Source organism: Dendrobium catenatum, unplaced genomic scaffold, assembly GCF_001605985.2.
Source record: "Dendrobium catenatum unplaced genomic scaffold, ASM160598v2 fragScaff_scaffold_1099, whole genome shotgun sequence".
In the NCBI taxonomy this organism is placed as follows: Eukaryota; Viridiplantae; Streptophyta; class Magnoliopsida; order Asparagales; family Orchidaceae; genus Dendrobium; species Dendrobium catenatum.
In genome coordinates this window covers 763,622-776,703 of record NW_021319561.1, presented here as the reverse complement: position 1 = coordinate 776,703, position 13,082 = coordinate 763,622, and the positions used below count along the sequence as shown (strand labels likewise).

Genomic DNA, 13,082 nt, shown 5'->3' with positions numbered 1-13,082 from the left:
TTCCATCGCCCAACGACTATGGTTCTACCGATCAAACGAATTTTTCAATACTAATTCTTCCAATTCACACCATGTAATATGATATACATTTGCTACATCAACCCAATGCCTGCCCTCAAAGATGGGCCTCATTTGTAATCAATTGCAAATAATAATGGATTCATTCAAACTAGGTCAAACCCCGTGGTTTTTCCCCTTTTAGTGGATTCTATGTAAAAACTCTGGTGTCTCTTATGAACGCTACGCTCTCTCTCTTATAGTTGTATGCGTTTTCTATCTTCGTACAAAGCTAAGACGTGAAATTTTATACTTTTCTACAGCAGTGAGTAAATCCGGCAACAAATTTTAAAAAATACACAGAAAATTTCAAATAAACTTTGTTTCTAAGAACAACTAAGAATTCAGAATTAGAAAAAAAATTACTTAACGACATAAAAATATCAGTAAATAACACTATAGCCTACAATCATACGACCATCAGATAATAGATGGTTAATCTACCCATATTAAAAATTCTCATAACTGACGCCAGCAGCACAACAAGAGAATTCAGCAGCAAGCTTGTTTTAAAAAACCCATTCATTCTTAAGCAGTTAACTCAGAAAAAATATCAGCCAAATAACACGTTCAGATAAAATCTCAGCAAATAAGACATTCATAATCCAATCTTATCAAACGCTTTACCTATTTGCTACATGAGAAGCAATAAACCAACCCATTCTCATTACAAAAACCACACTTCTTCTTCTTCTCACCCTCATCTAAAACTTTACAACTCCCATTACACTCCTTACACATGACAAATCTCAACCCACCACATTCCGAACAACTCATCACAGCCTTAGGAACACCCTCCATTAAAATCTCCAATTTTCTCTCTTCATCAAGCTTCAATACTTCATCAGCTCCACCCACCATTCTCCCCTTCACAAATAAAACTGGCATTTTTACCTCTTTAGTCCCTCCCAATAACTTCCTCAGCTCCTCTCTAAACCCTAAATCCATGGAAACATCTCTTTCAATAACATAGACATTATAAGATTCAATCACCGAACGAACCAAATTGCAGTCTTCGTAAGTCTTTCTAATCCCTCTCAGACTAGTTGTATAGAGCACCACTGCATTCTCTCCCCCAGGCGGGCAATTTTCTTCAAACGAGAAAAGAAAACTGCTCGATCTATCTTCTTTTTTCCAGTTTCTTGGGGAAACCATTTTCTTGATCTGTTCAGATTCGGAATCGAGCTCTTGCTCGAAGGAAGCCACGAGTTCAGGATCGAACAGCGGAGATGAGCTCCGTCTAGATCCAGACTTCTTGTTTTCTGAGAAAATTAGAGTTTTCAGGACTCGATTGTGGTCGGTAACTGGAGTTCTGGGACGGGGAGTTCTGTTCTCTTTTCCGATGAACTTCCCCTGTATTTTGGGAGATGGGCTAAGCACGGCAGGTGGCCGTTTCGTGGTTTTCTTCTGCGGCGAGCAATGGGGAGTTCCGGCATCTTGAGGATCTTCTACCAGCACCCAGTTGATGATCTCTGGTGACCGATCCACAAAAGACGTCTTTTTGGATTCGGGAAAGAGGATGGGAAATTCATTAGGGGAAAAGGCTACACTCTTTTGGTTCTCGAAGGGATCGAGGTTGAGAACGCCGTAGGTGGAAGAGGTGAGGAATACCGAGTGAGTGGGAAGATCACCATCGTCGGTGCCAGAAATGGGCCCTTTGTTGCCGGAGAAGACGTGGAGATCGCCGGCGGAGAGTGACTTGGAGTAGATACAACCCATTCTGCGTTTTCTATCCTAAGACGGCTAGCGGCTGGTTCTTTTTCACGGTGGTGGTGGGGAGAGAGGGAGAGAGAAAGAGCAAGACGATACTAACTTTGTTTTTGAAATCTAACAGTCGGCTAGCAAGCAGAGCTCTTTATTGAGGGAAGATGGGCGAATGATGATTACGTGGAAGGGTATGGCTCAACGGTCGAAAAAAATGAGCGGAAGTCGGTTTGATTACCGCTTAGACGGTGGATATCTCTCTTTTCAAACTTATATATTGTTTAAAGGGTTGTGATCTATTTTTTTTTTTTTGGGAAAATTTTGAGGTAGAGCCCATTTTATTAAAAATTAAAAATACAAAGTCCAACAATATAAAAGAGAAAACAATCTAAAAGGAAAAAAGAAATGGGAAAGAAAAAACAGCCATCATTCTATACAAGTTATAAAATAAGGAAAATACAAAATAAAGGATAAAGATAAACAAAGAACCAAGAAAATTGAACTTCAACAACAACCAGCTCCACTAGAGCGCTGAGAGAGAGACAAGTCCCTGACTGAGCAATGGCATGCTCGGAATCGAATTTGCAGAAGCTAAAAATCGTAATCCATAGCATGAAAGAATGGTTCTTCCACGTTAACTCCAGGTCCCAGGTTTCGCAAGCTCCAAGTCGTATCCTTCCAGTACTTGTTTCCATCCAGTGTTGTCCAAATCCCTCTCCAAGAAAATTTTCCCAGATAGTGTTCAAATTATGCAAAAAAGAAAATAAATGAGAATCAGTAAAGGATATCAGGAAATTTTCTATGAATATCCTCATTGTTATTCCAGTAGACACTTTCAATTTAATAGCTTTTCTAATAGAAAAACTACAAGTTCGGGGGGAAATCCATTTCCCAGAAAACCTTCTGTTATTCCTTTCAATCCAAAGAAAATAAACCAAGAAGGTAATGACTAGGTAAATGAATTTTTTCTCTTTAATAGAAAAATCTTGAATTTGATCAAAGTGTTCCTGTAATTGAATTAAAGTAGGTCTCATATAAAACTTGCTAATATGAGGAAGTAAGTATGAAATTACAGTAAATGAGTAATCACACTCAAAGAATAAGTGCTTATGATTCTCATTATAATTCTGATAAAAACAGCAAGAAGAAATAATATCTAAATTTCTTCTTAATAGTAAATAAGCAATTTTTAATTTTTCCATCAAAGTCATCCAAGAGTAGACCGAAAATCTGAGAGCATACTTTTTAAACCAAATAAATTTTTGCCAAGAAATAGTAGACAAATTTTAATGAAAGCTAGCCATATATAAATGATGAGTCAGGTTTGGTAAGCCGTCCCAAAGCATAGCCGGTTGCTTACCAATTTGAATATTAATAATTTCATCCACCACTATTCTCGGAGTGTCAGAATTAATACTCCAATTATTCTGGAAAATGAAATTTTTGACTGGAATATAAGCATTAGTAGGAGGATTAATGATATTGGCTATAGCTTTGCCATTACATCAAGGATCCCAATAAAAAGAGAAGTTGCTGTCAGCCATAATATTTAAAGAAAATTTATGCTTAATGGTACCAGCCACCTCACAAATCATTTTTCACATTTTAGAAGCCTCCACCGAAGGTGGTTTCCAAGTGGAAGAAAATTTCCCTTTAGACCAATGAGCCAAACCACTGTCACTGGTCATAATTATCCAAATGAGAGAGCAAGTGAAACTATGATAAAGAGATTTAATAGAATGTAAGCCAAGTCCACCAGCAATTTTGTGAGTACAAACAGTAGACCAAGCAATGGTTTGCAGTTTCTTCTCTTTAGTGTTACCTTGAAATAAAAACCTAGAGCATAACCTCTCAATAATTTTGCAAGTATTATTGGGAATAATAGCACCCCTAATCCAATATGATAAAGAGTTAGCAATAGAAAATTTGAGAAATTGAATTCTCCCCGCAAAAGACAAAAGTTTCACTTTCCAACCTTCCAGAAGCCCATAAATTTTATTGGTAAGGGGTTGTCTTATTCGGAGATATAGGTAAACCAAGGTAATTAAGGAAATGAGCAAAGTAATTAATACCCAAAATATTACCTATAACCTCATGTTGACTTGAGCGGGCCGAGAAGATAATAAAACTTTTTTGAAGATTAATATGAAGAGCAGAAGCATTACCAAAGTCCTCAAGAATTAACTTGAGATTATTCACATTTTTATTGGAATTCTCTCAAAAAATAAGAACATCATCCGCATAGAGTAAGTGAGTATACATATGCCCATTAGAAAGAATGCATTTAAAGTGATGATTATTGTTGTCATGCATCATATTAGAAAGGCCATCCATCACAATACTAAAAAGAAGAGGAGAAAGCGGACATCCTTGTCTAAGCCCAGAAGTGGAGTTAAAAAACCCCTCTAAAGAGCCATTTAAGTAAATAGAAAATTGAATATTATTAATGCAGCCTTTAATCCAGCTTAAAAACTTCTCAGGAAAACCTTTATTCCTCATACGATTAATAATAAAATCCTGGGAAACAGAGATGAAGGCCTTAAGAATATCAAGCTTAACACAAAAACATTTCTTAGAATTATTAAAATCCTTCAAAATTTCGTTGGCCAAAATAATATTGTCCGTAGAGGACCTATTCTTAATAAAACCAGCTTGGCTCTCATGAATAATGCGAGGAAGAACATGTTTTAGTCTATTAGCAAGAAGATTGGCCACAATTTTATAAAAGACATTACATAGAGAGATCGGTCTATAGTTAGAGATAGTGTAAGCATGAGAATTTTTGGGGATAAGAGTGATAGCAGTAGCTTTTACCCCTTTGGGAAAATGACCATACTTCATAAAATTCTTAACAGCATTGCAAACTTTAATCCCAACCACTTCCCAATTGTCTTTGTAAAATTCAGTAGTAAAACCATCGGGCCCAGGAGAGGAGCCCGTGGAAAAAGAAAATACCACCTCTTTGATATCTTTATTAGAAAAAGACCTAATCATGAAGCTAGCAGCTTCTTGAGAAAGAGTAGCATCAGTAGGAAACATAGAAGTGTTAGCATGAATGGGAGTCGGGGTATTAAACAAATTACTAAAATGATTAATTAGAGTTTGGGCAATAACATTATGATCGGTAAGGATACCATCAGAAGTGTTTAAAACCTTAATAGAATTGATGTTATTCCTACTCCTGATCTTAGGATATAAAAAACCCAAATCTTCCTCACCAGCAGAAAACCATCTGACTTTCTCTTTGGGTCAACCAAGAAGACCAAGAGATTTTATAACTGATAAGCTGATCATTAATGTCTTTTAAATTGGAACTGAGCAAACCGTCCAAAGGATGTTTCTCAATTTCATGAAGGTAATACAATTGCTTCTCTTTAAGATCATTTAAAGCCTTGGAAATGTAACTATCATAATTCTAATTTTCTTTTTGATAAGCCTTTTTAAATTTTGCAAGCTGGAATACAGAGAAGCAATAGGACTAGAGAGGGGACAACTAAGAAAAGCATTCAATAGAACTGCTTTAAAGCCATCATGTTTAGACCAATAGTTTTTAAACATAAACCTAGATGGTTTTTGTTGAATATTGTCAAATTGAATCAATATCGGAGAGTGGTCAGAGCAATGAGGAGGGTCCACTTTATAATAAGATTTTGGAAAATTTTCCAACCACTCAGTATTAATTAAAGCCCTATCAAGCTTACATAAGATGGGATTATCTTTTGCTGATTAAACCAAGTGTAGTACAAGCCAACCGAGGCTAAATCAGTAAGCTCATTATCAAAAATAGTATTATTAAAATCCCCAACCCCACTAGGAAGCAAAGGAGAACCACCTATCTTTTCTTATTCCTGCCTACAACAGTTGGAACCCCCAGCAAGAATCTAGGGTTGGGAAATGTCCTTGGCCATATTGCGGATGTGATCCCAAAGAAATTTCCTATCTTCATGAGAGTTAGCAGCATGAATAATATAAATAAAAAAGGAAGTAGAAAAATCCCAAGGGAGATCTTTCCATTAATAAACTGAGAGTTAATAATAATAGGGACAAAGGAAATACAAGAAGAATCCCATTTGACCCAAATTCTGCCAAGAGAAGAGACTTCAAAGTTATGACAGTAACCTTAATTCTCAAAAAGATTGTGAGAGTTAACAAACCAAGGGTCATCAAGAGAAGTCTTTTGAATCATAGCTTCAATAACACAAAACATTTTTCAGCTTATAAAAATTAATAAGATTTTTACAGGCAAGAATTTTATCCGACCTGTTAAATCTTTTCACATTCCAACAGGCAATAGGAGGGAGATTATTGTAAATGTTTTTTTTTTAAATATATCATCAATTTTAAATTAAATTAAATAATTTTATTGCGATCTATGATTTATGATTTTGATGATAACAAACATTCTTATTTCTTTACGATTGCCTTTTGTACTGACATTTCAGGTCCACACAATCAGACTACAATTTGGAACCAACACAAGATTGGGTAGACTAGGTCTGAGTCAGTTTGTACGCTTTTTCCTTTCTTGAGTCTGTTGTATTTGGTTTGGCACCTGATGATTTGTAACTTGGAAGATTTTCTATTGTTCCCTAAAAATTTCTATTTTTGGTAACATCGTCTGAGACGATATTTATATCAGTCTGGACGATGTCCAAAAACAGAAACCCTAATTAGGGCATCCTCATTAAGGTAGCCGTCATATGTTAATCGGCCTGGACGACCCCTGTATCGGCCAGGACGATAGGCTCAATTCAGAAACAATCAACTGCCATAATCAGATTAGGTATTCTTTATTTTAGGAAATCGGCCAGGACGATATACACATCGTCCAGGACAATCTAACTAATTTATGCCTAATTTGATATGGTATCTTTAGAAAGCATTAATGACTGACTGATATGATCACATCGTCCGGGACGATCGTAGGATCGGCTAGGACGATGTCCTAGACGATTTACATCGGCCAACATTGATTCTGGGCGATGATCAGGATGATTGAAATCGGTTTTAAACTAATCAATCGGGATGATTGTGATATCGGCCTGGCCGATGTAACCAATTTTCTTCTGATTGTCCCAAATCATCTCGGGCTGATGAGCTAAATTTGTACAGATCGTACATGATGATATGCCTATCGTCCTAGATGATAATGTCGGCAACTTGCATTAATGAGCTCATTTTGAGATGTTCTATTTAAGCTATGACATGACACTTTGTAAGTGTCTTTGGCAGCCATTATAGCTTCGTTCTTTTGGGAAAAACTTAAAGAGATAGCTTGAAAGGGAGTTAGGAAAGGGTGGAGTTTGAGAGAGGGAGAAGATCCTGTGAGGGGGGACTCAAGGGAGTGTGGAGGGGGTTCCACACGGTTTCTCCGGCAAGCTCGCATCTGAATATCGTTCAATTCAAGGCTTGTCTCGAGGGAAGTTCACCAAAGAAGAAGATCTCTTTGGTGTCAAAGGATCCGACGACTCCTCCGCACCGGGGAAGGTGGAAGTGATTTTGTAAGGGCTTCTCCGCCTAGCTATGGGGGCTAAAGGAGAGACAGTTAGTTTAGTGCAATACTTAGAGGGTGCCTTCAAGGAGTGGACATAGGTCAAGGTTTGATCGAACCATTATAAATCTGGTGTGTTCTTTCTTATTATTTCTTCCGCATTATTTTCTTCCGCACTCATTTTCTGTGATGATTTTGGTTTGAGTTTTATCTTTGGTTTTAAAGTTATTCAATTCACCTATCTCTTTGTTATCCTTGGGCCAATTCATAAGGGCTTAACATCCCTAACGAACTTTCAAGTGATATCAGAGCACTTTTTAGTGTCATCTGAGCACTTTCAAGTGGAATTAGAGCGGGATTCATAAAATAGTTTTTGAAAGCTTTTGAATTTTTGATCCATGGCTAACTTTTCTAATCATAATATTGTGGAAGGATATTCAATCACCAGACCACCTTTATTTTAAAATTTTACTTTTGATTTTTGGAAAATTTGTATGACTACTTTCTTGCAATCGATTGATTTTCGCATGTGGCACATGATTTTAACTGGTTATTTATCATCGTCACGTATTGTTAATGGAGTTAAAATTGATATTCCTTTTAATCAATGGAATAGGGAAGAACAAGTAAATGCTCTATTTAATGTAAAATCTTTAAATTGCTTTTCCTATGCTTTAAATTCTGAAGATTTTATGTTAGTATCCATGTGCACTACTGGTAAGTAAGTTTGGGATAAACTACACACCATATACGAAGGCACTAGTGAAATCAAGCAATCCAAGTTGAATATGTTAATGCATGATTTTGAACTATTTTTCATGAAATCTTTTGAAATGATCTTAGACATGTATACCAGGTTCATTCAAATTGTAACATCATTGCATGCCTTAAGAATTTTTTTTTCAAATTTTGAAAAAGTTAACAAATTTTTTAGCCATTTACTTGAAAAATTTGATGCCAAAGTTGTTGCTATTTGTGAATCAAAAGATTTGAATGATTATTCTTTTAATAATTTGATTGTCTCACTCATTGCCTACGAGCAAAGTTTGGGTCAATGACTTTTAGATGCAGGTGAAATGATTGCTCTAAAAGTTGAAGATGTAGAAAGAGATAGCTTAGTTGGTGATGAATGCAATGACTTGTCAAGCAAATCACAAAGCTCACCAAAGGATAAGCAATAGTGGAAAAGAGGTAAAAATGGTAAGGATGTTCATATTCCTTCTAATGTTATTTGCTTTCGATGTAGGAAGCCTGGACATATGAAAAACCAGTGTCCTAATTTAAAAATTCTTCCTATGAAAGAAAAGAGCAAGACGAAGCAAAATTTAAACTAGGAAAATAATGAAAGGAAAAAAATCTCATGGGCAGATCTGGTTTCTGAAGCATCGGACCAGGAGAAAGATAATGGTTAAAAGCCTTTCGTGTTTTTGTGTTGTATTTTTGTTTTTATGTTTTTTATTTTTATTTTGTGTTTTTGTTTTGTTTATTCTTTAAAATTTTCATTTTCATGAAAGTTTTTCTCTGATCAACACACACATCATCTTTCTAAAAATGAAAAACTTGCCTCTTATTTTTTCTTGAATTCTTATGAAAATTATGTTTGACTTCTCTAAAAATAGTCAAAGGAAGGAAACTCATGATTTTGACTCTCAATCTCTGTTTCCTTAAAGTGGTTATTCTACTTTTGATTTACAATCTTCATCATATTTTAAATTAGATTTTGAAACTGAATTTTTTTTCATCTCCATACATTTTATCTATCGCATAGAAATCTTTTTCAAGATTGTTGAATCTACCTCATAATTTTCCTAATCAAGTAGTTCGTTGTGTCAATAGAATGAGTTTACTTTTATTTTTAAAATTTCAGAAAGGTAGCATATTTAAAAAAAAAGTGGCCAATGACGCCAAATCAAAAGATGCGCAATGACGCCAAATTGAGAAAGATACACAAAGTGTATCAAAAGAAAAAGATGCGCAAAGTGCGCCAAAAACTTGACAAGAGGCATAAAATGAGCCCACAAAGAGTATGCTCACTTTTTCTGTTTTATTCAAAGTTTAAGAAAACCCTAGATATTTTTTATACTTGATTTTTAAATATTGATTCCTGATTTAACAATTCGTGCATTAATCTTCTATTAGATATATTTTATGAAAGGAGTTTTGAAAAATTAATGTTTCTTTTTCTAATTTATTCCTTGATTTAGATATTAAATTAAAACATTTTTTAGCCTTTTTAAAAAACTTAAGTTTGGATTATCAAATTCTGAATTTCTAACCTTTTCTGGGCTATGCGTTGTCAATCCAATTCTACTAAGTTTTTTATTAAAACCAAGAGGTAACTTTCTCATTTTAAGAATATTTATTTTTTCACTAGATCAGGAAACATTTTTGTCTTTTGTTCGTTTTGTTGTTTGCTTTGTCTCCTCTTTTTTTGATAATGTCAAAGGGGGAGAACGTATTATTAAATTTTTATACTATTATCGTATTTTTCTCTCCCTTATTTTTAAAAGTGTTATTTTAGTGATGGGGAGATTAGGAAGAGTATTTACTTTTTTGAAAATTCAAATTGAAATGTTTTGCCATTATCAAAAAGGGGGAGATCGTTGCGGATCTATGGTTTATGATTTTGATGATAACAAACATTCTTATTTCTCTATGATTATCTTTTGTACTAACATTTCAGGTCCACACGATCAGATTGCAATTTGGAACCAGCTCAAGATTGGGTAGACTAGGTCTGAGTCAGTTTGTACACTTTTTCCATTCTTGAGTCTGTTGTATTTAGTTTGGCATCTGATGATTTGTAACTTGGAAGATTTTCTGTTGTTCTCTAAATATTTCTATTTTTAGTAATATCGTCCAGGAGGATATTTATATCGGCCTGGACGATTTGTCCAAAAACAGAAACCCTAATTAGGGCATCATCATTAATGCTGCCGTCATATGTTAATCAGCCTGGATGATACATGTATCGGCCAGAACGATAGGCTCAATTCAGAAACAATCAACCGCCATAATCAGATTAAGTATTCTTTATTTTAGGAAATCGGCTGGGACGATATACACATCGTCCAGGACGATCTAACTCAATTATGCCTAATTTGATCTGGTATCTTTGGAAAGTATTAATGGCTGATTGATATAATCACATCGTCCGGGACGATCGTAGGATCGGCCAGGATAATGTCCTAGACGATTTACATCAACCAGCATTGATTCTGGGCGATGATCAGGACGATTGAAATCAGTTTTAAACTAACCGGTCAGGACAATCATGATATCGGCCTGGCCGATGTAACCAATTTCCTTCTGATCGTCCCAAATCGTCTCGGGCTGATGAGCTGAATTTGTACTGATCGTACATGATGATATGCCTATCATCCTGGACGATAATGTTGGCAACTTGCATTAATGAGCTCGTTTTGAGATCTTCTATTTAAGCTATGACATGACACTTTGTAAGTGTCTTTGGAACCCATTATAGCTTCGTTCTTTTGAGGGAAACTTGAAGAGAGCTTGAAAGCGAGTGAGGAAAGGGTGGAGTTTTAGAGTGGGAGAAGATCCTGTGAGGGGGGACTCAAGGGAGTGTTGAGGGGGTTCCACACGGTTGCTCTGGCAAGCTCGCACCTGAATACCGTTGGATTCAAGGCTTGTCTTGAGGGAAGTTCACTAAAGGAGAAGATCTCTTTGGTGTCAAAGGACCCAGCGACTCCGCCGCACCGGGGAAGGTGGAAGTGATTTTGTAAGGGCTTCTCCGCCTAGTTGTGGGGGCTAAAGGAGAGACACTCAGTTTAGTGCAATACTTGGAGGGTGCCTCCAAGGAGTGGATGTAGGTCAAGGTTTGACTGAAACACTATAAATATGGTGTGTTATTTCTTATTATTTTTTATGCATTATTTTCTTCTGCACTCATTTTCTGTGGTGATTTTGGTTTGAGTTTTATCTTTGGTTTTAAAGTTAACCAATTCACCTATCTATTTGTTAGCCTTGGGCCAGTTCATAAGGGATTAACATCCCTAACGAACTTTCAAGTGGTATCAGAGCACTTTCTAGTGCCATATGCGCACTTTCATTATTCTCATAAAAATTGACTATATTTTGAAAATCAAATCGAACCGGTCGGTAGCTTAAAAAATTGAATTTATATCAAACTGGATTGAACCGATGGTTCAATCGGTGACCCACTGATCCAATTCGGATTGGAAAGAACTAGTCGGTTCTATAAAAATAAATTATTTTTTATTTTAATTAAATTTTAAATAATATATTTTAGTTGATTAAATTCTTTTAACTTTATTAATTAAGATAATTAATTACACTATATTATATCATTGTTATTTCAAATATCTCACATAATATGTTTAGGATGAACAATTATTAGGTCAGGTAATCTGACATAGCTCTATATCCGGACGCCAATAACATGTTGCCACGTGTTCTTATTCTTTACCGTGCGGCCCGACGACCCAGCGACCCGACCCAGACCCAGACCCAGTATTGCTATGTATTGGCTGATTTGTGCAGACCAGAGTATTGCTAGGTATTGCTCAACAATAATGAGAAATATCATTTTATCAAGACCAATACCTAGCAATACCGAGTAATATCGAGCAATACCGAGCAATTCCCCAGTTTTACTAGGTATTGCTCGGTATTGCTAGGTATTGCTCATTATTGCTCGGTATTGGTCTTAAAAGAGAGATATTTCTCATTATTGCCAAGTAATACCTAGCAATACTGAGCAATACCTAGCAATACACAAACATACGAATACTGGTTCCAGTCCGAGTTGCATCGTCGAGCTGCACGGTAAAAAGTAAGACCACGTGGCGACATGTTATTTGCGTCCGGATGTAGAGCTACGTAAGGTGTCCTGACCAAATAAAGTTTATTTAGGATAACGTGTATACTTCATATTATATAAAAGGTTAAAAAAACCTAGTTCAAACTTCTCCTATGATGTGGGACTAAAAACGTTACATGAATAGTTTAGAATATAAATTTTAGCTTAGGTTAGCAAGTTAGACTGCAAATTTGGGCTTAATTGGGCTTCAAATTTGAGCAATGTGTATTATAAGTTTGATATAATATATATTATAAGGGACCATTGGTTGGAAATAAAATGAATGTAAAGTAAAGCACAAGCGTTTTGAAAAGTTTGGTGTTTTGTCGGATAAAAAAAAATCAAAGTATAGTAAATATAGTGCAAAACAATTTAGATCATTTTTTAGGTGAACGATTATGACCCAATTTTTAGAGAGAATCATTTACACCGCAAGCAAGTTCGGCCACAACCGGTCGTCGACTTCTAGCCATCACCTACGCCATTGGTCGCAACCCACCACAGTCCATCAACACAGCAATTGCCACCACCACTATGACGCCATAAAATTTAGTTTGAATGAATTATTCTTTATCTTTTAAAATCAATTATAGAGTTATAGATTTTTCTTTTATCAACATAATATCAACTAAAACAAACTAGTAATCAAATTATCAAAAATACATATGCATTCTTATTTCAAAATTATATACAATATTTAATAATCATATAATTATAATATATAATCATCATTCCTAAGTATAAAAGAATAGCTAAAAGATAGAAATAAATAAATTAATAGTAAAATTGAAAAATATTGATATAATCAATCTCATACACCTAATCATCTGCCATAACATGAAATCATTTAAACTACAAATAAAAGGCTAAAAATCCCAATAAGTCATTAAATATTATAATTGACTCAATGTACAATAAATAAACAGTATGTGTGTTGCCAATTAATTTATAATAATAACAATGATGTGATTATGAATTGATGCAAAT

General features: G+C 35.2%; 1 protein-coding gene across 1 annotated transcript; it reads right to left on the bottom strand.

Moving 5' to 3' along the window:
- Window positions 1-684: 684 nt before the first annotated feature.
- On the bottom strand, window positions 685-1,776 carry LOC110102386 (uncharacterized protein At3g28850). The gene has a single exon (XM_020830714.2). It carries the CDS (start codon window positions 1,774-1,776, stop codon window positions 685-687), a length of 1,092 nt encoding a protein of 363 aa, XP_020686373.1.
- Between the last annotated feature and the right edge of the window lie 11,306 nt (window positions 1,777-13,082).